This window comes from Tigriopus californicus, chromosome 10, assembly GCF_007210705.1.
Source record: "Tigriopus californicus strain San Diego chromosome 10, Tcal_SD_v2.1, whole genome shotgun sequence".
NCBI lineage: Eukaryota > Metazoa > Arthropoda > Copepoda > Harpacticoida > Harpacticidae > Tigriopus > Tigriopus californicus.
Window position 1 is genome coordinate 14188009 of NC_081449.1, and position 25676 is coordinate 14213684.

The 25676-nt window shown below is 47.0% G+C and overlaps 6 protein-coding genes across 7 annotated transcripts; 4 read left to right on the plus strand and 2 right to left on the minus strand.

Annotated features, from left to right (window-relative positions):
- Positions 1-112: 112 nt before the first annotated feature.
- On the plus strand, positions 113-4316 carry LOC131888471 (WD repeat-containing protein 35-like). The gene is made up of 8 exons (XM_059237333.1): positions 113-264; positions 342-884; positions 945-1110; positions 1179-1546; positions 1622-2148; positions 2226-3177; positions 3260-4020; positions 4099-4316. Exons 1-8 carry the CDS (start codon positions 241-243, stop codon positions 4271-4273), a joined length of 3516 nt encoding a protein of 1171 aa, XP_059093316.1. The 5' UTR covers positions 113-240; the 3' UTR covers positions 4274-4316.
- Positions 4317-4381: 65 nt separating this feature from the next.
- Positions 4382-5359, plus strand: LOC131888474 (uncharacterized). Its single transcript, XM_059237338.1, has 2 exons — positions 4382-4828; positions 4904-5359. The coding sequence occupies exons 1-2, from the start codon at positions 4433-4435 to the stop codon at positions 5285-5287; spliced, it is 780 nt and encodes a 259-aa protein (XP_059093321.1). The 5' UTR covers positions 4382-4432; the 3' UTR covers positions 5288-5359.
- A 526-nt stretch (positions 5360-5885) lies between these two features.
- LOC131888475 (zinc finger SWIM domain-containing protein 7-like) lies at positions 5886-6599 on the plus strand. Its single transcript, XM_059237339.1, has one exon. The coding sequence runs from the start codon at positions 6035-6037 to the stop codon at positions 6533-6535; it is 501 nt and encodes a 166-aa protein (XP_059093322.1). The 5' UTR covers positions 5886-6034; the 3' UTR covers positions 6536-6599.
- On the minus strand, positions 6566-8990 carry LOC131888473 (zinc finger protein 135-like). Its single transcript, XM_059237337.1, has 2 exons — positions 8611-8990; positions 6566-8372 (listed from the first exon to the last, which is right to left on the minus strand). The coding sequence occupies exons 1-2, from the start codon at positions 8850-8852 to the stop codon at positions 6596-6598; spliced, it is 2019 nt and encodes a 672-aa protein (XP_059093320.1). The 5' UTR covers positions 8853-8990; the 3' UTR covers positions 6566-6595.
- Positions 8991-10165: 1175 nt separating this feature from the next.
- LOC131888472 (protein HIRA-like) lies at positions 10166-14237 on the plus strand. Its single transcript, XM_059237336.1, has 3 exons — positions 10166-10742; positions 11355-11476; positions 11550-14237. Exons 1-3 carry the CDS (start codon positions 10406-10408, stop codon positions 14157-14159), a joined length of 3069 nt encoding a protein of 1022 aa, XP_059093319.1. The 5' UTR covers positions 10166-10405; the 3' UTR covers positions 14160-14237.
- LOC131888469 (uncharacterized) lies at positions 14200-21973 on the minus strand. 2 transcript variants are annotated; one of them, XM_059237331.1, is made up of 7 exons: positions 21830-21973; positions 19793-19949; positions 17460-19519; positions 15766-17396; positions 15305-15524; positions 14642-14915; positions 14200-14555 (listed from the first exon to the last, which is right to left on the minus strand). In XM_059237331.1, exons 3-7 carry the CDS (start codon positions 19398-19400, stop codon positions 14290-14292), a joined length of 4332 nt encoding a protein of 1443 aa, XP_059093314.1. In that variant the 5' UTR covers positions 19401-19519; positions 19793-19949; positions 21830-21973; the 3' UTR covers positions 14200-14289. The 2 variants fall into 2 exon arrangements, with proteins under 2 accessions (XP_059093314.1, XP_059093313.1); XM_059237330.1 differs by lacking the exon at positions 21830-21973 and adding an exon at positions 20406-21051.
- Positions 21974-25676: the final 3703 nt, after the last annotated feature.

Sequence of the window (25676 nt, forward strand, 5' to 3'; positions counted from 1 at the left end):
CGGAAGGAACACCCCTTTCTAGCATATATCCTCCAAAGCTTTTTAACGAGTAGCATCCGCATTGTACCTGTCATGACCAAAAGAGAGGCGAGCATGAGTTCACAGAATGTACCTGCCTCATCATGATGTGTGTATGTGTGCGTAAGGAACTGATGGCTTGAACTAGCTTGAACATTCCACTCGCCGCAATAATGTTGCTTGTTGGTCAATGTGTTTAAGTGCCTTGCTCATCGGGGGAAAATGTTCATATATCTAAGTAAAAAGGTCAGTTTGAGAAATGATTAAATAATCTATATTTGGTGAGGGTGCTAACTAGCTCTCTAATACCTCTGGATTCGTAGATCGCCATCCCGAATAACACCAAACTCAAATGCATTGGCTGGAACAAGGACCAAGGCTACATAGCCTGTGGCGGGGATGATGGTCTCCTGAAGGTCCTCAAACTCGAGGCTGGTCGAGATGGCAAAGTCAAAGGCCTCGCTGCACCTTCCAACTTGTCCATGAATCAAACACTGGAGGGTCACAATGGGCAAATTCAAGTGGTGGGTTGGAACGAGAGTCACCAAAAGCTGACCTCAAGTGACCAATATGGCTTGATCATCGTGTGGATGCTCTACAAGGGCAGTTGGTATGAGGAGATGATCAACAATCGCAACAAATCCGTGGTCAAAGGCATGGCCTGGAATGCGGATGGACAGAAGATTTGCATCGTCTACGAGGACGGAGCCGTAATCGTCGGATCAGTCGACGGCAACCGCATCTGGGGCAAGGAGCTCAAGAATGTGATGCTTTCGGGAGTGTGCTGGTCGCCCGATTCGCGATTGCTCCTCTTTTCCATGGCCACTGGGGAGATCCACATCTATGATGGCATGGGTAGCTTCGTGGTAAGATACCCCGACATGTGCTTATAATGTATTGTAGTGAAATGGCTGTTTGTTCTGCAGTCCAAGATGAACATCCAATGTCTGACCAATACCTCTCAAGTGGCACGGATCATTTCTTTGCAATGGTACGATGGCAAGCACGGCCTAGTCGAATTGGACGCCCCCTCTCTGATGGTTTGCTATGAAAATGGGCGGGTACAAATCATGAAGAGCGAGAGTGACGAGAGTAAGTCGACTTCAAATTAAGCTAGACTTGTATTATGAGCCTTCTAATCATAGATCCTGCTGTTTCAGATCCGGTTCTTTTGGATACTGGTTTGACCACAGTGGGCTGTCAGTGGAATCATGATGGTTCCATTCTGGCCATTGCCGGCGTTCTCAGTGATACCACCAGCCACGAGAAAGAGGCGAATGTGGTTCAGTTCTATTCACCCTTCGGGGAGTTATTGCGCACCCTGAAGGTCCCCGGGAGGCAGATATCGGCGTGTGCTTGGGAAGGCGGATCCCTCAGAATTGCTTTGGCCGTGGATTCGTTCATCTATTTCGCCAACATTCGTCCGGATTACAAGTGGGCCTATTTTGCCAACACCGTCGTCTACACCTACTCCAAGCCCGATAAAACGGAAACGGACATCACGTTTTGGAACAATCGCACTGGCGAAGTGGGTCATCATCATTGGATCATAATGATAAGGTCACAGGGGGAAGATTTACTAACGCCTCAAATGAATTTTCAGAAAAATACGCGACACGTTAATAGGTTAAATGCCATCTCGTCATCATCGGATCACTGCGTGTTGGCCATCACGTTAGGAGATGACCACGATCAAAGCTACAGTCTGACTTTGTGCAATGCTTTGGGAACCACGGTCGACACGAAGCTCATTTCCATGGAACCATCCTCGGTTTGCATGACTCCCACGACAGTTTTTGCCGCCTCGAAGGATCATTTCTATGTGTGGTACTTCAGAACCGCCCAAACTTGGACACAGGTGGGATCCAAGCCCAATCGTAGCGCTAATCGGAAGGAGCAGGTCTATCACGTGGATGACACACCCACGGGAGGTGTTGGACTAAATGGCAATACATACTCGAGTAAGGCTACGAATGACCCGATCTGCTCCTTGGCGGCCTCGGAGAAGATCCTATTGATTGGCAGAGAGTCCGGATTGATCCAGTTGTACTCTTTGCCTAGCATCACGTTGACCAATCGCTACAATGTGAACACAAAACCGTACAAGATGGCCATCAACAGCAACTCGACGTACGATCTCGTTATCTGTTCCATTACATTTGGCAGTACCGATGTCAATCTCTTTTTTGACATCATTCTCTTTTTAGGACCGTATCCGTGATTGGTGTCACAGGTCTCTTGCTTTTCATCAAACTCGATGGATCATCCAGTGATAGTGGACTCATGAAAATGGAGCGGAAAGATGTGTGGGACATGAAATGGGCGGATGACAACCCCGATCTGTTTGCCATGATGGAGAAAACTCGGATGTACATTTTCCGAAACATGGAACCCGAAGAGCCGATCCTCTCGGCCGGATACATTTGTAGCTTCAAGGACCTGGAAATCCGGGCAGCTCTCTTAGACGAGATTTTGAGGGATCCCGAGAACCCCATTGACGATTACATTCTGGATCTTGAGGTCAAATCTCTTCGTGATACCAGGGACCTTCTCGAAAAAGTGGGAATGAAAGATGCCATGAGCTTCATCGACGAGAATCCTCATCCCAGACTTTGGAGACTCCTTGCCGAGGCCGCTATCGAACAATTGGACCTGACCACAGCTGAATCGGCGTATGTCAGATGTAAGGACTACCCCGGGATCCAATTCGTCAAGAAATTACAGAACATTCAAGACACTAAAATCCAAAAGGCTGAAGTTGCGGCATGGTTCAGCCGCTATGACGATGCTGAAAAGATTTTCATGGACGTGGATCGCCGAGATCTGGCCATCAGTCTTAGGAAACGCCTCGGCGATTGGTTCAGAGTGCTGCAATTGGTCAAAACTGGCTCTGGCGGGAACGATTCGGAGATGGAGGAGGCGTGGAATAACATTGGCGAGTACTTTGTCGAGCGACACAACTACGACGAAGCCGTGCAGTTCTTTGAAAAGTCCAGAAATGTCACACGCCTGGTCCAATGCTATCATGCGTTGGAAGATTTCAGCAGCTTGGAGAATGTCATGGACGACATTCAACCTAATGATCCTTTGCTGAGCAAAATGGGCAATATGTTTGCTGCCGTGGGCATGGGCAAGCAGGCCGTGGAAGCTTTCGTCAAGGTGAGACGGATTGAATATATTTGATAACATAATAATTATATATATATTTTTTGGCCTACGCATCCTCATCTCTATTCAATAGGCCAACAATGTCCCCGAAGCGGTCAACACTTGCATTCATTTGAACCAATGGCATGAGGCTGTGGAATTGGCCACCAAGTTCAATCAACCCACCCAGATCTCTTCGCTTCTGGCTAAATACGCCCAACATCTCCTGGACGAGAACAAAATCATTCAGGCCATAGAGCTTTACCGCAAAGCCAATCATTTCTTGGAAGCGGCTCGCCTCTTGAACGATTTAGCCAAGGAGGAGACTCTCAAACGGTCCAGTCCCTTGCGAATCAAGAAGCTGTACGTTCTGTCCGCGTTCATGGTGGACGAGCATCTCGGAAGTCTCCGACGCATTGATAAAGAGAAGAAGGGCAACCGGAGTAGCGCTCTTATGGGTCTCATGGGTGATGGGACCTCGTTGGGTCAGACATTGGTAGTGGATGAGGCTTGGCGAGGAGCCGAGGCATTTCATTTCTTCATGCTGTGCCAAAGGCAACTTTATGAAGGCTTTGTAGATGCGGCCATGAAAACGGCGCTAAATCTCCGCGATTATGAGGACGTGCTCAATGCAGAGGACATCTACTCAATTTTGGCCTTGGCCTCGTGTGCCAATCGCGCGTTTGGCACTTGCTCTAAGGCCTTTATCAAGTTGGAATCTTTAGAGGAGCTCACCAATGAGCAAAGAGAGGCTTATCAAGAGTTGGCCATGGACATATTCATCAAGCAAGCACCCAAAGATTCACGAAGCAATCGATCGGAATGCGCGAGTTGCGAAACAATGATTCCCGATTGGTAAGTTCGACAGCACCAAAATACGGCTGTATGGATACTTAAGCCGTGAATTCAACCGTTATGTCGTTGCAATTTCAGGTTGAACGCGTGTCCTTCGTGTCAGACGAAATTCCCCATTTGCATTGTGACGGGTCGACCCATCATGGATCTTACATCGGCATGGCAATGTGAGAATTGCAAGCATCGGGCGTATGAGCAAGAAATCACTATGAGACAGAACTGTCCCTTGTGCCATTTACCCATCGCTTTATAATTCTATGATTCTGAAATACAAAATCCATTCTAGTCAAATAGTATTTCGACCTCGTGTTCAAAGAATGCTTTTTTTCTTTTTTAATCTTGAGACACGTATCGGATGTCCATTGTCTTTCAAAGCGTGTCTTTCGGTGGCCGACATTCCGATCAAGAGATAATGCGACTTGACATCGGGCTCGTCTTAATCGTCGCTTCACTAGCGTTATTGGAAGTTCTACCAGTACTTGGGAATCGGATAAATGAGCCCTTGAAAGGGTCTCGTTCCATTGAAGAAGCGGTCAACGCAACCGCCAGCAATCGTCGGGCATTTCGAGATGTCCTTTTGGAAAACACCACTCGGCGAGTGTTTGACAATTTGATGGACCAGGCTCGTCAGGGGAAAATGGAGATATTTCCCGACCCCATCGGTCTGGCGGATATCGTAAATCTACACGAATCGAGCTCGCTCTTCGATATCTCGCTCTCGGCCACTCGAATCAATGCCTATGGATTGCGTAACCTCCAATTGACGTATTTGCGAGTTATTAGACACTTTGGTTTGAAAGATATCAAAGTGAGTTCAGGTTGTGTCGCCACAACTGGTCTTAACTACACAGTAGTACTAACCCATTCCTCTATGTGAATCCAGGTTTTTGTTCGCGTTCAAACCAATCTCGTCCTCCGTGGACGCTATAACGTGACCGGGTCAGCCTTGTTCGTGATACCCGTCGATGGGGCGGGCAATTTTACCATTACTATTGGTGGCCTTACAGCTTCCAGTGTTTTATGTCTGACCGTGGGGAAGGACTCAACGCGTGATGGGAAGGAATTTACGGTTAAGGATCTGGAGCTGAGTTTGAGCCACGAGTCGATTTCTTTCGATTTCGAAAACTTGATGGGTGGAGGGGCGTGGGGGTCGGCGGCTAATTCTGTTGTCAATTCGATGGGCGAGGTGATCATGGACAATCAGAGAAAGGCTCTTACCTCCGTCCTCAAGCGCGATTTCAGACAACTCATTAACACTTTTCTCTGATTTATGATTCTGTCAACGTTTTAGAAAGATGTCCATCCTACTTGGTGTATTATTAAATGGTTTCAATCAAAACATTTGTTGGCAATTGGAGTCACTATTCATTTGAGGGATGAACTGACTAAAAATGTAATACAATTCTTTAACAAAGAACTATGGAAGGAAAAAAATCGTTTATCAAGACCTGAAAAATATTTTGGGCAAAACTTTTATTTCCAGGTCCTTCTTCCTTGAAAAAAAAAAATTTAGTCCATTTTAATTGACTTTCGAAATGCATACGAGGCTGCCATCTCGCAGGAAATATGTTCAAAAGAGCAGATGATGCTCTGAAGCAAGAGGTTAAATGAAGAATTCTTGCTCTTCACGAAACAGTCACATTCTTTATGGCAATTTTCATTTGACAAAGAAACTGTGAGTTTGAAAGTTGAAACTAACCCTGATTCTTATGTAGGTGACTTCACAAAGATCAAGTCAAAATCACGCCGAATTTTCTCTTGTAACAAGTCATTTCTGAAGAAAGCAGCCCTTTTAACGGCAGGTGGCGACAACTTCATAAACAGATGATGCCAAGTTGAAAATGTCTATTCACAGGTTGCTGGTTCAGAACAAAGAGGGATTGCGCGCTCTTAAAATCCGTGGAGGAAAGTCTTTGTCCAGGAAAGATACGTAAATGCCACGACTGGATCGGGAATAAAAGGCCGGCTGACCCACCCAGGCACGAGGACCGTGGAAGGCGCTTCCCACCTCACAATGGCCATCAATTGCTTCGAAGCTCCCGTTATTCAGGCTCTTTTGGGCGAAGTGAAAGATGAATACTCGGATCAAGAGTCTTTAAGCCCACAATTGCTGTTACGTTTGGCCAGTTTCTTCACCTACCCTTTGTTGAGCTCGACCTTGGACATGTTGGACACTTTGGCCATTCGCAGACGGGTGGCCGCCAATCACCCTGATGAGCTACTTTTTGGGCGGCGCTCTAGGATTGTCCGGGTTACACCCAGATCAGCCAATGATGGACGGGATTCGCATCCATTTTTGTGGCAAGTTTGGAGCACCTCAGGCTTATCTTATGTGATTTATCCGGGCACGAATTACTGTCCCTGTGAGTCTTGGCAGTATCTAGTCTGGCGAAAGGGTCTCTACGTCACGTGTAAGCACGTCTTGGGCGTAGCCATGGGCTTAGCTATGAACTTGATTGAAGAGAGAGAGGTGGACTCTGTTGATTTTGTCATGCTTTCGTCGTTGGGTGAATAGGGATTGAGGTCAATTTCGGTATACATGTAGTTGATTTTTAAATAAAGTTTATTTTTTAACTTAAGATGGCACAGAGTTACCAAAACCATAAGATGTAGACAATATGATGGGCTTCCCGTGAGGCTTCTTGACGGTTATGGCCGATTCATCCACTGTGACCAGTTTTGAAGGGCGATGGGTTGGGTCAGTCGAATCACCGCCATGCTCCTGGATATGACTGATGAGAGAGGCTTGATCGGCAAATTTGACACTGCACCCATTGAAGGGGCACACGGATGCATTTTTCACGTCCAAGTGAATTGACGCATGGGCCTTGAGATGCTCGGCCCGCAAAAACGCCTTCTGACAAATGGAACACACGTGGTTCCGGATGTCGCGATGCTTCTTCTCATGACGCCGGAGCTTGGAGATGGTACGAAAGGTCCAAGCACATCCTGGAAACTCGCAACCATGGGGTCGTTCACCCGTGTGAATGAGGTTGTGAGTCTTGAGTAATGAAAAGGTCTTGAACTGACGCCCACATTCTGGGACTGAGCACCGAATCTCTGGCTGACCTGAAGCGAGACACGGTGCGTGTTGTGTCAATGCATGATGACTGAGGAACTCCTTGGAACACGAGGAACATTTCAGGATCCCCAAGTTCGGATTGTGCCTCTTCAAATGGGCCTGGTAGGCTCGATCCGAGTCGAAGCGTTTGTTGCAATGCGGGCAAGTGAACTTGAGGCTCTCCTCGTGAAGGCGCAGATGCGCTTTTAGTGTGTATATAGTGGAGAAGGTGGACGCACAACCTTCCAGTTTGCAGGCGAAATGTTTCTCCTTTTTATGTGAGCTTGTGTGCCTTTGCAATTTGGCGGCCGTGGCAAAAGCCCGATGGCAATCCGGAGCTTGGCACGGAAAAGGACGCACGCCACGATGGCCGAAGATGTGGATTTTGAGCTTGGCTGGACGATCGAACGCCTTGTCGCAATCTTTCTCCGGACAAAGCCAATGCTTCTGACCATCGGGTCCATTGCGGTATGAAAAATCCGACATCTGGATCCCGTGATGGGCCAAGGATCGCAATGAGGCCATAGGTTTATCTTTGAACAACGCGGTGGCTTTAGAATCGGTCCGAGATTGGTCCTGCGTTGACGGGCGAGAAGTCGAAGACGGCCAAAAGTTCTTAAACACGCCCAACTGTTCCAAATGCAAGGACCGTAGCATTCTGACGGCCGAGGCGCGATCCGATGTGCTCACTTCGAACGATTGTTTCGGCCCTTGGTCCGCCTTCACAGGCAAAATGGTAATCCGTGTCTTATTGTGCACCGGATCTGTCTTGAGAACCACCTGAGCCAAGGCCTGGGCGGGCGGCTTCTCGACGGACGTCTGAACAAAAGCTTTCATCCTTTTGACGGGTGCGCGCACCTCCGATACGTCTTTGGCCAAGGCTTCGACCAGCTTGGGATCAAACTTCTCGGAGATGATCTGCAAGACCTCGATGGGCACGGTATAGATGCCCTCATCTTCCCCTCCGGTGGTCTTGGCCCCCCGCTCCGCAGCCTCATCCCCATCGACCCGATTCTCATGGGCTCTGGGATCCGATTTGGAAGCCTCCAAGACGATATCCGAGAGCAATTGGTCGGTGGCTTCGTCCTCCTCGGCTTGGGTGGGCGATCGGGCGCGGAGCGCGCCACGATTGGCCTCGTCGGGGTCGTCTTCGGGCTCGTTGGAGGGAAACAGATCGGCCAAAATGTCCAAGGAAGGGTCCTTAAAGGCGTCATCCTGCGTCCCGCTGAACGAATTGTGAAACAAACTCGTGGACGTGGTCGAATCGAAGAAGATGTCCGGAAAGTTGTACCTGCCGACCGGGACAAAGGAGAAATAGAATCAAATGATGGTGCCATCAATAACAACATATCCTGCCATGCAATGGTCAATTTAAAAACCAGCTCTCAAACTGGGATCATCGCCAGCCCATCTATCATGTGAAACGCCTCCAAATGGAATCCCTTGGGACGATCCCTTTCCTGTCAAGTGGAACAAAGATAGATGCGGGGCCCAAGGGGACAACGTTGAACGAAAGAAATGCTTCATACCCTAAGGTGGGATTGCTCTTGTTCTTATTCTTGTGATGATCCGGATTGGCGAACGGTCCCGAGGCCAGGTCCAGAAACTCGAGGTCCACCCATTTCATGTCCTCGGCTGAGAGGGAGCCCAATCCCAAATCGGGCAGATCCGGGATGCCACCCATGGGATCGTCCACACCCACCACCCCTGAGCCGTCCACATCCTCGTCGGTGGGCTTGAGCCAATCATCGAGGGACTGGCTCAAGGACATGCTGCTCAACCACCCAGATCGGAGGAAGCCCCAGTGTCAGTCAGTCTTGGGTGAATCGATCGTTGGGTCTTTTCAGGCCTTCTAATGTATGTGTGTGTGTGTGTGTGGATATGTCGAGACTGATTATTCCATGGGAGACAGCCCCATCACAGAGCAAGCCAAATCAAGAGCTTGACGTCCTGTCCAATGTCATAGATAAACATTATTCTCCACCGATTAGTTGGCTGTGCTCAATTTTGAATTTGTGGCCAAATGTTAAAATGTTTAGAGAAAGACTTTAAGGGTTATTAATATCGTGTTATGTTAGGTTGGGTTAGGTTAGGTAAGGTTAGGTTAGGTTTGATTAGGTTAGTTTAAGTTTAAAAAAAAAGTGCCACCGCCAACTGATCGGTGGAGATTAACGTTTACCCAATGTCATAGCATGCACATGTTTGCCGTTTTGCGAGTGGTTGCTGACGTTAGAGGGCGCACACATCAATGGGAGAAAGTAGCCTCGCTTCTACCTCAAGCTTTTTTATAAACTCTACAACAAAACTTGCTCAAAACCTCAATTTTTAAATATTGGATAGCCCTAAATCTGGGTATTACTCTGTATAGAAGTTTTTGTGCTTTAAAATAGAAAAAAGGTTTTTTGAAAATTATGTTTTTTCAGCAATGTTTGTAGGTATGCACATCTTACATTTAAATCTGATTTAGAATTCCGTCAAGCCATAAAATCTGATTTGTATCTTGTGCTTGTGTTATTGCTTCATCCAGAAACTTGATAAGGCTTTTATAACCACCATGTGCTCATGAAAGATGTGGTGAAGCAAAAGAACAAACTTGTTTCACCCTTCTTTGGTTTCTTTTCAATGGTTGACTAGTGTTATCGTACGGGAAAACGTACGAAGCTGATGGGATTCAGGTTGGCTGCTGAGAAAAGTATCTCTGACTGACCGCGAACCACAGGCACTGCAACTAGCCTCACACTTTCAATATATGGGCTCAAACCGCTCAAACGTTTCGATTATGAATGCAGTCAGTCAGAGTATGCCAAATGCAGGATATTCAAGCGATTCAGGCCAAATTCATCGTCCAAGTTCAGGTGCACCAGTGCTGAAACGGATCATTTGGAAGCAAATTCGGAGAAAAATTGGCATTTTTTATGCTTGGCTTTTCAAGCCCAAGCCAGGAAAAACGACAGCAATCCCTAACAAGAGAAAATAAGGGGGAGAAAGGACAAACCTTGAGGAAGAAGATCATTTCAATGTTATCAACAGCCCTGGTACTGGCCATATATCTATATTCCAATCGATCACAAATGGTCACCCTGCTATTTGTTTTGAAAATACAAATTGGCGACTTGGATCTCTACTCTAACTTGGATGGGATAACTCGAAAAACTGGAAAAAGGCCGTATTTCTATCCCTCTCTCTCTTTATCTCTCTGTTTCTCTGTTTCTGCTGGATTATCTGGCTCTCCATCGGCCCAAGCCCGACCCACCCACCGCCCGCCCAGGGCATCTGTGACCACTGGGTGTGTGCCTCAAATTCCACGGGTGACGGGTGTGCGCCATGCAATTGCTCAAGCCGCATTGGATCTCGGACGAGACGTACCCCATTTTCAGTATCGATGTCCATCCGGATGGTAGCCGCTTTGCCACGGGCGGACAGGGCAAAGACTCGGGCCGCATCTCTATCTGGAACCTGCGGCCCGTGTTGAGTCAGGCCGCAGCCGAGGATCCCAGCATCCCCAAACTCCTGACCCAGATGGACCATCACTTGGGGTGTGTCAATTGCTTGCGATGGTCGCATTCGGGCCATTTATTGGCCTCGGGCGGCGACGACAAATTGGTCATGATCTGGAAGAAATCCCCTTACGGCGGGGGCGGGGCCATCTTCGGCGAGGCCAGTAAGTATACCGAATTCCGGAATGAAAATTGGGTCCACCCCATCTGGCAGGCACGGGCAAGCCAATGGGCATGAGGTCGAAGTGTCTGAGGTCAGGTTTTGGGAGGAGCTTTGGATGCTCAACGTCTTATGTGCATGCATAAGGTGTGACCGCTTTTGGTCACATCAATTTCACATATCAATTGAATATGGAAAAGTGGCAAGTCGAAGTTAACTCCATATACATTTAATTTCTGATCCACCCACGACATCACGTTGGCCGAATTGACTAGTTCTGGAATGGAGGGCTGATCAAGAAAGTTGATCTAAAACTTGCTAAAAGATAGGATCAATGTCCTAGTAAGATTAGAAAGCAATCAATTGAACAACGGAGGAGCCGTACAAAAAAAGAGAGGAGGACTATATTGTTCAGAATAATCTGGATTCCCGCGTATTCCATTTCACATACATACGGACATGCGTTGAAAATATGAAACACGTATTTAGACATTCTCAGTTCAAAGACCATGCGATCCAGGCTGACCCTCATTTTGATCGCCATGGCATTTCCAATGCCGTATCAATAGCTCAACCTTATTTATTTATTTTTTAAACTTTGCTTTCCTCCTGTCAGATCGAGTCAATGTGGAAAGTTGGCGCTTGGTTCACACTCTGCGCAGTCATGACGGGGACATCTTGGATCTAGCTTGGGCCCCGCGGGACGCGCTCTTAGCCACTGCCAGCGTGGATAACACGGTAAGATGGCTCTGTTGTCTCGCCCAATGACCACCGATCAATGCCTGATGACTTGTTGCCACTCACTTTGCAGATCATCGTTTGGAATGGCGAGGACCTCTCCGAGTCCTTGGTCCGTTTGAAAGGCCACACGGGCTTGGTCAAGGGGGTGGTGTTCGACCCGGTGGGCAAATATCTGGCCAGTCAATCTGATGACCGGAGTTTGCGCGTATGGCGATTAAGTGACTGGAAACAGGAGACGGTCATCAAAGAGCCTTTCAAAGAATGCGGTGCCACCACGCACGTTCTTAGACCGGGTTGGTCGCCAGATGGCACCATGATTGTCTCGGCCCACGCCATGAATGGCGGCGGGCCCACCGCTCAAATCATCGAGCGAGGCAAGAAATGGACGGCCCATAAGGACTTTGTGGGCCACAAGAAGGCCATCTCGTGTGTGCGATTCAACGGTAAGATCTTTGAAAAGACCAAGAAGAATGGTAAGACCGAGATGTTTGTCATGGCGGCCTTGGGATCGCGAGATCGGAGCTTCTCGGTGTGGTGTACCAACTTGAAACGACCTCTCTGTGTAATTGGTGACATCTTTGACCAATCCGTGCTCGATTTATCCTGGAGCAAAGACGGGAAAGTGCTCTTGGCCTGCTCCATGGACGGATCGGTGGCCGCGGCCATCTTCAAAAATGACGAAATCGGCACCCCTGTCCCCGAGGATCGAGTGGCTCAGCTCATGTCCGTTCAGTACGGCAAACAATTCGGACAGACCCTCGTCCGAAAAAAGCCCACCAATGGCAGTGTGTTCGTCGAGAATCCCGAGCTTCTGCTCAAGCAGCAATCCAACCTCTCGGCCGTCTCAACTAGCAACAAGGAGCTGCCTAAAACGCCGGTCAAGCCCCGAGGTCCCATGGACAAGCAGATCGAGGCTCGAACCGTGGACGGGAAGCGTCGGATCACGCCCATCTTCATCCCGCCGCCATCGGCCGAAACTCTGGAGCAATCCCAGCCATTTGGATCCGGGCAATTCGGCAGTTTCTCGACCCAACAAAAGTCCAAGATCGAGATCGAGAAACGTGAGGATATTGTCAAACCCAATGTGAGTCCGGACAAGTCCGAGGACTCGGATCATACCAATGTGCTCGTCCCTAAATCTAAATCCTCACCGGGGCCGGGGCCAAAGGGCCCAGATGCCAGCAAGACGGAAGAGTCTGCGGTTCCCTCGAAGACGAATGACCCTTCGGACGATAACGAACCGCCCGTCAATGTCATGCAGGTCAGGCGGAAGCCCAGTCGACCCATTGTAGACTCTTCGGACGAAGATGAACCGCCCAAGGAGCCCCCTAAAACCAATTCTTCTCAACCCGAACCGACCGTGAGTCCCCCGGCTCGAAAACTCGAACCCTCCAAAAAAACCCGAGACCGTCCTGAACTGATGAATTTGAAACGCGGTAAGAACTTTCCGGAGACTGAGGCACCTTCTGACGAGACTTCGGCTCGTCTCAAAAAACGAGCTCGAATCTCATCCAGGACCGAGTGTGTCCCTCATCGAGAAGATACGGAGTTTAGTGCCTTGGCCACGCCTTCCGACAGTCAAATGGGCGATTGTTCTCCGGAGACGGGCGTGCCCGTGAAATCCATCCTCCTGCCTAGGAAGAAGCTTGACAAGAAGCAAACGTTTCACTTCGATATGAACGGCGAGAAATACATTGTGTACGTAGAGAACCACGTCCACACTGTCCCATCGGGTACGCTCAATTATGTCCGAGGGGAATTCGACCACAAAGAATGGGAAATCCTACTACCCTCGGCCATTTGCGCCATGGAGTTCTCGCACACCCTCCTGATCATCTCGTGCGAGGATCAATCCATCAATCTGTTTTCGGCCTTTGGCACGCGAATGGCTCCGCCCATCATGGTTCCGGGTGGAACCCTCTTGTCTGCCACGTCCAAGAATCTCTTCGCCATAGTGACCTGTGCCGCCAAAATGTTCTTGTGGAAAGTGTCGGAAACCGGATTGAGGGTCGAGTTTCGCAACGAATGTCTCGCCTCCATTCTCGAAGGCCGGACGGCCAATTCCATCAGTAAACTGACCTTCTCGGACAATGAGCAGCCCGTGATTGTGAGCAAGGCTGGGTCAGCCTTCATCTTTTCGCGTGATCTCGGATCTTGGGTTCGAGTGGGCAGTTCTCGGCAAGGCCTCCAATCGATCTCATCCTATTCCTGTCATGTGCCGCATTTAGACCAAGACAAGCCCAATAAGACGCCCCTGGCTGTGATCAACGCCCTCACGCCCACTCCGGCTCACGTGGACGAGGTGGGCGTGGAGATCCAAGTGAAGGCCAACATTTCGTTCTGCGAATCCCAAAAGATGGCCGCTTTATTTCTGCGATCCCCCGAGGAATATCGCTATTGGCTTGTGAGGGAAGTGCTCCACCTGTCTAAATTGGAGAACACTGACCGTCTCCGAAATCTCTTCGACGATTTGTTGGGTCCGGGTGGAAATCCTGCTGGCACGAGCACCACGTGGGAGCCCAAAATCCTGGACGTGGAGAAGAGGAAATTGCTCAAATTCGCATTGAAGGTGATTGCGTCCAATCCGCAATTGCAGCGCCTTCACATGGAATACCAAAGTCAGATCTCGAGCGACATTGAACAGAGTAAGGACGAGGTTTCCCAGCTCCTCGGGTTGTAATTTCTTAAAACACAACAACACAAGTCGTTCACATCTCGTATCTTTTGGACATAAAAATGGAATTTCTATTAGCACATATTAACACAGTATTCTGACACTTTCCTTGCTCAAAATTGTGATCCATTAAGTTTCACGATGACTGGGACATTCTGACAAGGTGGCATATCAAGGACCTGGGGTTGAAGGACTCGCCATTTTGATCCGTTTCAATTGGGGGCTTCAGAGATTTGAGAGCTTGCCTCAATCGTCGCCGACCCATTTCTGGGGTCGTATTGGCGTGAACGTCCAAGAAAGGCAGACCCGTGGCCGAACATCCAGAAGGCACATAAGTGATGGCGATTCGATATCGGGCCCAATTAGAAGGATCATTCTTGTGGATCAAATCCTCCAGAACTCCTGAAGAAGAAAAAAAAACCACAATCCCATTGAGAGTGGTGGCGAGTTTCCAAGTGTGGGTCGATTCAATGTGTTGGATAACTTACTTGGATCGTAGAGGAGATTCTCATCTAGGAGACATTTGAAAAAGCATCGAAGGATGACTGTGAGTTCGTGAGGCGATATGTTGAACGGGAAGGCGAAGCAGTCATCCAATGATGATTGATTGACGTAGTAGTTGAGATCGCGTGCTCGAGAATAGAACTGATCTGCCTCTTCTGAGAAGCCCTGCATCTCAAGGGTGTGAACCAAAGATCGCATGGTAGCCTCCCATAGGGTCAACTTGGTGCGGTATTGCCGGCACAAAGGCAAGATCGTGGCCTGAGTTAAGAGAACATCATAGATCAGAAACGAATCAATAAACAATATGTTGTGACTTTCGTCAAGAATGTTTGTTTTGAAGTTTCAGATTTTGAGCCAAAAATTAAACCAAGGAGACGTAGAGTTGTGCTTAAAACAATGAAAAAAACATGAAATTTGTTTGGTAGTTCTAACAACATTTTGGTGGTTTTAGCTTGAACTTATCAGCATCTGCTATGTCCTCGTAAATGTGTAAATTCTGTTCAAAGATAGAGTATGCCATAGTATTTGAGGATGAGTCGTTAATTTTTCGAGGATGCACAACTTTACTCGAAAACAATACCACTTCCTTGCAGCTTATGGAAATATAATGCGTTGCAGGTTTGATAGATGTGTTTTTAACTACTCACTTGGAGGGAATCCCGATTGGCTTTGACCTGACAGTGGGACAACCAAAATGTGAGGAAGTTGTTTGAGTCCTCCACACACTGAATGGCATTTACACGCTTCTCGGTCATGAAAGGCAGAATGTGTTCTCGGAACAAGACCAACACACCCTCTAAAACACCGTTATTCAAGGCCAATCCCCCATCCAACCGATACAAGGCCATCTTGAGCCGAAGAATCTCACTGAAAGAACAAAAATTGAGAAAATAAACTCGTCCGTTCACACCTTTTTGAGCTACACTGTTCTGGCAGAGGTAACAGCAAGATGGGATAGATCGACCCTCTCAATAAAAACCCCAAATGGTTCCAGAACACATTTGAAATAGTCGACCATTTATTGACTTCGACTTCAATACGGTATGAAGTTTAAACTCTCTAATTGTAAACCGTGAATCATGATATTTTCATCAGAGGAGAAACTCACCTGGCCAGATCCATGCGTTCACATTTGGGCGCTTGCAAGGTGATATCAGAAGCATCCTTGTGGAAAATTGTCAATGCTAACTGATCACAACGTTTCCACAACAACAACATGACACCCGCTCGAAGCGTTTCGAACGGCTTCGATGGTTTCAGCAGGCAATCGAAACCCACAGACGTGGGATCGTACAAGCTTGGAATGGACCAGATTTGAAACCCCGGGATCACCAATCGCTCCGGGCTCATGGACGAGATCAAGTAGAGATGTTCCAAAGAACGGAATCGATCCTCGGGAGAAGCATCATTCAACAAGGTGTACAAATGAATCACGAGCGTATTCCGGAGTTGAGCCAGGAAGTGCAGAGCGATCGGGGGTCGGAAGGGGTTCTTGAAGAACATTTCCGCGAAATCCGAGAAAATGCCGTCGACCTCCTTGGGATCTTCCTTCTCGCAAAAGAGTTTGATCAGGTCCAGAAAGAATCCCCTCAATCTGAATGGCGATAGAAGGCGCTGATCGAGCACGTTCAGCAATTGGAAACGCCGTGTCGGATCATCCAGAAGAACAGAGAGCTCGTCTAGAGCGGAAGTGTCTACGAACTCTTCCACATCGGGAATGTGCGGAATCAAATCGGTGAGCTGTTCAGCCCGGATTCTATCGAAAATAGCGGCACACGGAACTTGATGAGTGGGTTCCACGGTGCGTCGCAAAAGAGATTTGACCGATGAGAACTGCGTAAAGAGCTCCCGGAACTGTTCTGCTGGAAGGATCAACACGATTGGAACGAGAGCGAATTGCAGTGCCGTCAAATCGAGATCGTTGACAAACTTCCTCAGGAACAAGTCCAGGTCTCGACTCTCGACTTGGAAACCAGGCAGGAAAGCGAAATGATAGAGAACGTTCAAGGGCTTTTGGAACGCCTTCTCGTACTTGCAAAAGAAGTGGAACATGGTCGAGAACGATTGGGTACTCAACACCAATCCCCAGACGCTCGAGTGAGCGAACACCTTATCGAGAGTAGCGTTCAACTTCAGCACCTCGTTGGATCCTCGATGATGCTCATTGAACTGAACCAAGGTGGCCACCAGGTCCAGAATCTGGTTGAACAGTCGCTCAATGGAGGTCTTCAATCCGGCCAGCACCGGGGGAGGATGTTGGTCGGGGAACTCAAAGATCTTCTGGAAGTGGTCCAGATCATTCACGATCGTCTCAATCACAATGCAGAACTCGAAATTGGGCTCGACGGCCAATTTGGCTGACCTGATGACGATGGCCATAACCTCGAGGATGAAATGAACATTGATCCAATGCTTGTTGGCGTTGAATACGCCCATGATTCGGGTGAAGCGATTGTGCGTTCTTGGGCGGAGCATCAGAGGTAACTGGTCCTCGGTGGACTCGCAAATGAGCAGGAGGAACGTCTTGAAATCTTCGAAGGTGATATCATGGTTCAAACAACAGCGGAGCTTGGGCGGGGCGGCCCCCAAGATTTGCGACTGGAACTGCTTGTTCCGCATGTGAGCTTCTAGGTCTTGACGTTTTTGGCAGACACCGAATTCCAATTGCTTGAAACACAATCGCCGTGAATAGAGGGCCATGAAAAGCGCTTTCAGACTTGGAGGCATCGCATCGATGAACTGCAACATAACAATGAAAGACGTGATTGAAGGCAAACACGTGGAAAAATATGGTCAACATACCTCTTGCGAATTCTCTTTACTTGGAATTTTGTCCCAAACATTGGCGGGCGGTGTTGTGGTGCTCGACGACTCTTTCGGGGGCGCCATATTTTTTTGTCTGTCTCCGGATATGGATTGAACAACGGGTGTCAAGTCTTCGGATTCGTCCAGATCCAACCTGTCCGCAGAGTCCAATTCCAGCTGAACGGCTTCCTCTTCGTCTTCGTCCTCTTCGGGGGCGGGTTTGTCTTTTCCCTCCATTTTGTCTGTCTCCTCCCCCTGAAGGTTCCTAGTGGAAATGAGTTCTTCACTTGAGGTGACCTCCTTCTTCCGTCTTGGTCCACGGTCAATTTCCATGGACGGAGAAACTCGAAGAGGGTGTGTCATCTCATCATCTTCACGAGTGATCACCCTTCTTTTACCCGTTCGTGGATTTCCTTCCGATAACGTGGGCGTGGGCGAGGGCGTGGCTGTTTTATCCTCGTCAATCAAGAGCTTGTCCGATGAAGATGCACTACCACTTGAGGGGCTAATCGAGGGTTCTCGTGAGGAGGACAAGGGAGGGGAGATCGATTTGGGCTGTATCACTTTGTCGCGACCTCTTTTCACGACCAAACCAACGATCGAAATCTCGTCATCACTATCGGGCATCTCACCTTCTTCCAAGGCTGGACTGGGCTGTTGGATTGGGCTTCTTTTGGCCTTCTTGCTTTGATAGTCTTTCAAACTTAATCGCTTCCTCTTCACATTCTGATCCGATTCGGAACTCCGTATCGCTTGCGTTGATTTTTTGAGTCCTGGGTTTGGCACCTCTGAACTCTCTTGGGGCGATGCTTTCTTATCTTGGGAAGCTGCAATTGACTCTGCTCGAATTTCAGGTTGAGCAGGAACGGCATCGGGAGTGGGAGTGGAAGTGGGAGTGGGAGTGGAAGTGGGAGTGGAAGTGGGAGTGGCAATGGGAGTGGCAATGGGAGTAGCCTTTTTGGGGAGTTTTGGGCCTCGATTTTGAGACGAAGAGGATCGATTAAGTTTGGACTTGGGCTTGGGCGAGTTCTCGAAGAGACTTGCCAAGAAGGGAGACTCCACTAAACGTCCACCCGGTTTTTTCTTGGCTTGATTCCCAGTAGTGGAAGATGACGTGGTCTTATTCGTGGATTTGGACGTGTTCGTAGCAGGTATCTTCTTTGGGATCTTGTACGACGACTTCTCGAAGGGCACTTCCACCCTCATTAAAGGGGGTTTCGCAGGCTGTTCGTTAGACATGGAAGGTTTGGCAATCTTTGAGGCCGATTTGGTCGTGTTGACTTCACGGGATTCTGATTTGGAGTGGCTGCTATGAGATCGATCCTTCCTCTTTTTGGTCGACGAGGACACCAACGACGATGTCGACGAAGAACTGGATGATCCCCGAGTTAAAGACACGATGGCTTCCATTTTCTGGCTTGGACCCTGGTGGACCACTGGCTGATCACTCATGTCCTCGGACCCCTTGGGAGTACTCGTTATTTTGGGCGTGTCAAAGAGGTTGGGCACGGCGAGCTCGAGATACTCTTGGTTGCCTTGGTTCAGACTCGAGGACTGAATGGGATCCTCGTCATCCTTGGATTGGCTCAAACTTAGGGATCCTCGCGGAGATCGATCTAATTCGGACCGATATTGCTCCACCTCTTCTCGACGGACGACCACTATCAATTCCCGAGGGCTAACCATTTGGCTCGAACCTGCCTGGGCTGGTTTATTGGGCGTGGCCGAGCGCTTCCTACTCGAGGAAATACGTCTGACTGGCATGTCGTCGCTCTTGTTATTGTTGTGACAAGGTTCAAGCTCCGTCTCGGACGAGCAATCGGTATTCAAATCCTCGGCTTCGCCTTGGCTCTCATTGGCGGAATGGAATGATGGGTTGGCTGGACAAGGACTGTTGGAACGATTGGGCGTGGCCGCGGGGTCGAGGATGTCGGGCATGCATTGAGAGCGGACTTGACACTCGAGCAGCTCGGCGGACACGAATTTGTTCTTGCGCCCTTGACCGCACTGCGGGTAGCCACTCAAGAGGGGCGGACCTTGGGGCAGTTGATGGAGCACTGAAACATCACAGATGGGTGTTAATGGCTTGTTACTACTGTTGAATCTGCCAATGAAGGAGAGTTGGGGTTAGTTGTATTTATCCATGGACTTGATTCATCAATTACAATTATGGCCGACGATGCCACTTTTGTCTATTCCAAGCCGTCCAATATTGAAATAAAACACTTGTTGGAAATTGCCATCTGATGCTAATCTACTTGGGTTTTATCTCACGGCAGTACAATGCACGCTTTGAAAGATAGCCTATTGAACACGAAGATTGCACATACCATCGAGGAGCTGAAAGATTTTTTGCTCCACCGATAATTCCGGGATGTAGTCATTTTTCTGGATGGGCAGGTCCTCCTCTTCAGCCGCGTCATGGGTTAGCACCCCAGTTTGAAACGAGGTTCGATCAAAACTACGAAACTTGTCGCTGACGTGGTTCTGCAACAACAAAATAGGAACTAATTGGACAGATCCATTTCAAGTTATAAACCTCATTCCAAATTTACACAATCTTCAATTGATACCATTTTAATCGCTCTTGAGCGATCATACAAGAAAGAATTCCATATTGAATCAAAGTTCAAGAAATCAACAAATGATATTGATCTCGCTTTCTATTAAATTAAAATGTAATCCATTTTACTGATCATTATCCAAATATTTTCATCATGTTTTCACCCCAGCCCTACACAATCTCTGTTTTGGTGGGGAATAACTCGAACTAAGTTTTCGGTGTCAACCTTACCTTAAAATCATAAAAAAAAAATTCAAACAAGCAGAGAAAAGAATACATTCAAAAATTGTTTGGTAATAGTGGGATGACATTAGGCAGGAGGGGTTTAGATCTCTTTTTAAAATCATCGGGATAACTGAGACCGACTTCTTTGAAAATACCATGGTTACGCGATCCACGCGGGCTAATTTTTGCCGGAAAAGGGTATGAATTTGCGAGGCTAATTCCGGGTGCTTCTCATAATAAGTCGGACGAGCCAAAGCCAAACTTTGGGCAAAATCTGAGCCGGCTCGGGGTGGCCTTGGGCGTTTCCCGGGCTGGATTCGAACTCGTGGTGGAGCGGGCGGGGCTCTGACCGGCGAACCATCCGGGGGGTTGGGGGTGACCGAGGGTGGGGCACAGAGCTTGAATTTGACTTGGATGGGCGGCGAGTCAGAGGGTGGCGAGATCGGTTTCCTAGTGGTCTTCATCTTAGCCCGACGACTGGGCGTGACACGGGTGGGCGGGATCTCGGCCTGGGAGCCGGAGCCGGATTTTTTTCGGGGTCGCCCCCGGGTTGATAAGGTCGGAGCCGTTAGTTTACGGGATTTCGACCATTCCTCATCGGACGTGTCCCACGACATGGACGACGAGCTCACCGACACGCCCAAAGACGGCGGCGAATGAGCCATCTATCTCGTGGGTCCCCTGAGCTCCAAGACACGTCTGATACCCGAAAATAAGAGGAAAGAGGGAGGCAAGAAACGTGAAGGAGAGTAGGGGAGGAGGGGAGGAGGGCAGAGAGGGAGGGAAGATTTTGTTTTAGTCTAGCAGCAGCTGAAGGACGAGAGAAGGGAGTACCCGTATTCAAACGGATGACCCTGGGTCAAACATGACATTCATTGGACATTCAATCATCACTCCACATCCATCAGGTGAAGAATGTGGCTGGCTCTCTTTCCATTAATGATCCATTTATTACGCTAGTGTTACTAGTGATGACCGACACTTTTTGGGTATAGAAATATTTTGGACTTTTTGCCCGAACTCGCCAAGTCCGGAATTGATTCTTGCTTGGACTCGAGTTAGTTGTAGTAGCAAAAAGACTAATTTTTGCCCTTTGAATCCGGCCTAGTTATTCAAATTCGAGTTAAAGACTCGAGTGCATTCGGACTCAATGAGTCCGGACTTGCCCCAGGTCTATAAATGACCCGGACTCGATTGATGGGATGTGTTTTTTTCAAGAAATCCAAGGCATGTTACAGTGAATCATATTTGAAAGAGGAAATGAGTGACATGACGACCATATACATTCCATTATTCCCAGACAACACATTGCCTTCCATCCAAATCATTTGCAATATTTCTACCATAATCCTCACATGTTCAAACTGCTCAATACAAAATCCGGATCCATCTCTAGAATGCATTCAGTCCCTCTGCCCACCAGAGTCACACATTAAAAAAAATACCTCCGGGCTTTTTCGCGTGCCCAACGTTATCCCTGACCTCAAAATGAGTCTGAGAAGATGTCATATCACATATTAAACTGGCCAGAAATGGTTCGGGTCAAGTCCAACCTGAAAATAGTCACCAGCAGACTTACCGGGTTCCATCGATCGGGTAGATGGACGCAGATAATCAGTTCAATGGCGTGGCCTTGTTCTTGTCTACGATTTGACTCGATCGTGTCGCGTTCAGTTCCGATTTGTCAGGACATGATCCCACCAAAATACGCGCAAGAGCCAATGTACTTATCGTCTCAACCTAGAAAAAAATGGTATGGGCTGGCAGCATAAACGTTGCTCTCCACCGATCAGTTGGCGGTGCTACTTTTTTTTTTAATCTTAACCTGACCTAATCAAACCTAACCTAACCTAACAAGATATTGATAACCCTTAAAGTCTCTATCTAAACCTTTTAACATTGGGCCACAAATCTAAAAATGAGCACCGCCAACTATTCGGTGGAGAATAACGTTTATCCATTTTTAGGTCTTGGGCACTGTGATAAGCAGGGTTGTTCGAAATATGTAATTAAAAATACTGAAGGTTGGCCGTGAACAAGATTTTAAGAAATAAGCTTGCGTCATGGTGAGTTGTGAATAATTTTGCCACAAAGCACAGAAACGCTCAAGTTGTGGATTCCTGGCTCCAAAGCGTCTCCTTATGGTCTGAACATGGAGTGTTGGGGCGAATCCGGCAAAAGTCCGACTCATACGAGTCCGCTGATTTTTTTACTTTTTCCCGGACTCGAGCACGGCAAAAGACTCAAATCTTTTCCAACAGTCAGTTCTAACAAAAAGACTCGTCTTGCGAAATTCTAGGTAAAAATGAGTAAGTTTTCTTGTCCAGTCTCGACTCGAGTCCCTTTAAAAGGATTCTAGTCCAGCCAATTTCTCCGTAATCCAGTTCTACAAGTGGCTATATTTGAAACTCAATAGCCACGCGAAAAAAAAGGCCTCCAACCCTTGAATTGGCCACCAAGTGCCTACTTTTGAAATTCAATGGCCACAAGGACAATTATCTGGCCTCCCGCCCTTGATTTGGCCTACAAGGGGCTACTTTCAAAACTCAATGAACATTTTTCACTATGTTGGGTCATTAGTAAGAAGTCAATACATTTTAATCCATAGGTGAACGTTTAAAAAGGCACGTTTGACGCGTTTTATAAAATGTTTGGAACAAGACAGAGGTTGTTGTGGGACAAAATTGTTTATTTTTACTTAGAATTTCGAAAGATGCGTCTTTTTGCAAGACCTTACCAGAGTAAAAGACTCAAATTTGCTTCCAGACTACAGTCCAGACTTGGCAAAACGTCAAAAAATCAAAGAACTTGAATGAGTCAGACTTTTACCGGACTCGCCCCACGGTAGAACAGGACATTGCCTGGTGACCTCCACGGAGGCCAAAAATTCCAAAAGTGTCTAATTTTGAAACTCAATGGCCACAAGAAAAAATGTGGCCTCCAAAATTTATATTGGCCTTTGGTAAAATACTTAGTCCCACAACTTTCCAAAAAAAATGTAGTTTAGAAAAATAGTTATGAAAAAAATAAATGGAGGAACTTACACTGACAATTAAGAAAAGAAATATAAAATAGGCAAAAAAGTACATGTACATAAATATTAACGTATTAGTATATCTAAAACGGACAATTGATAATCTTTTTTCAATCCACACATTTACCAAAAAGGCATTGGTGAAAATATATGAGTTACTTTTGAGTAGAGTTTAAATTTCTACTTATTAGGAATTTTACATAAAAGGCTGGCTTTTTTAAGGCACACAGAGTCAGACCAAAGTCCAGCCCACTAGATTTGACTTTTAGACTCTAGCGAGTTCTTCAATTTTCTGACTTTTTGCCGGACTTGCTGAATTTGAACTTGAGTATTTTACTGGACTAAAGTTAAACAAACTGACTTTAGCATGTTTCAATTAATGAAAATAAATTTTAGCAATAGAGGCCTCCAAGTGGCTGCTTTTACATTCAAATGGGAGCTAAATGGCTACGTTTGAGGACGAAATTTGCCTCCAACTGCGCTGGAAGTTTGGCAACACTAACTAGGAGGAGGATTTTATCCACAGAATAAAGATTCCTGGTTTTCATTTGTACCTCCGTCCCTCCGAAGATGTAGGCGTTTCACATAACCCACACCCACATACTTTCTGAGGCCAGACCCGTCATTCTTCTCGAATGAAAATGAATGAAATATTGTAACTCAGGGCACCAAATAGAGGAAGCATACTCGAGAATTGAACATACATACGTATTTGTTAAATAATGCAAGGAATAATGTTGCAATGAGGCAAGAGAGGCAATTTCCCATCCTAATAGACGCCAAAATCTTTTTTTTATATTCCACCATTGTTATTAGCCCAACACGAAGGACGTCGTAAATGGGCATCTGGACTAGCAAAGTATTGGTTCCATGAAGAACACTGGCCCCTGATAAATTTAAGCTTAGCCAATCTTGACCTAATTCCCAAAATGAAACTTGAATCTAACATTGACGACGCCATGAATCTGCTGATATCTTCATTCAAAGACGTATGTGCCCAAGTAAATTTTACCTATCTTGTCAAACAAAGAAAATCAAACCATTGTACCAACATACAGGCAAAAAAATTGCAAGGAATGAGTGTTAAGATTGAAATCATTTGATGATCATTCGTTCATATCGCAACATATCTGCAAAAAAATTGAAGCCATAGATGTTCTTTTGAAAAACTCGTTTGAAAAGGTTCAGATACAGAGTGAGAAGAAAGTAGTTCACGAAGTTAAATCTAAACCGAAAGCTTTTTACGTATATGCCAACTCGAAGCGAAAGGCCATTACCCTGACAGAACCAAATAGATTGCCGAATAGAGAAGAAGTCTCCAATGCGACCGATGTAGCTAATAGCCTTGGCGGTCAATTTTTGTCGGTCCTTTCAACTCCGACTGGACATGTGCTGAACGACCCCTGTTTGGGCGACAACAATTCATTTCTAAAAGACGTATTGATTGACGAAAGAAGTCGTCGAAGCTTTCGAAACCCTGACATCTTCAAGATCTCCAGGACCTAACGGTGTAACGGCACAATTCATTAGATGCACATCACTAATCATCGCTTCAATTTTTAAATATTTAATGAATCGGTCTTTGTCAGAGGGGAGGGTACCCACACAACTAAAACATGCCCATATAGTCCCCTTTATAAGGGAGGAGAGGGGGATCAACGTGTTAAATATCGACCAATCTCATTAACGTCGAATGTTTCCAAAGTTATGGAAAAGCTTGTTTAGACAAAGCTTCTTGAATACCTTGACACGAAATGTAGCATTCCTGACCAGCAGCATGTTTTTTTGGGCTCACTTTAGCACTGTGACACAATTGATTCAACACTTAGACGACGTAATAGAGAGAACATAGCGGTTGTGTAGATGATCTTTGCTATTGCATTTGACAATGTAGATCATATTCTAGTGCTAAATTGTTTAAATAAGATAGGTGTTGGAGGAAATATGTGCTCTTGGATCAGAGATTTCCTCACCAACCGCACCCAAGCCGTTCGAGTTGAAAGTTGCTTAGGCCGCCCTCGAAACGTGGCATCTGGGGTACCTTAAGGAACTATTCTGGTCCGATCTTGTTCGTATTATTTATGGCACCACTACACGGATTGCCCCTTCAGTCCACAATATCTTCTTATGCTGACGATGCTAAGCTAGTGTTCGGAAGAAATTCACAGAACCAGACAGACATGCACAATGACTTGGACGTTGTATACAAATGGGTCCACTCTCAAAATATGGAATCAAATGGGGATAAGTTTCGACTCAAGTCATGACGTATGACCAAAATGGAGTGGACAAGCCAATTTACACCGACAATCGCCTGAAACCCAATTCATCAGCAAGCTCCATTAAACGCCTTGGAATAATAGTAGCAAATAACGGTACATTTGAAGAATAT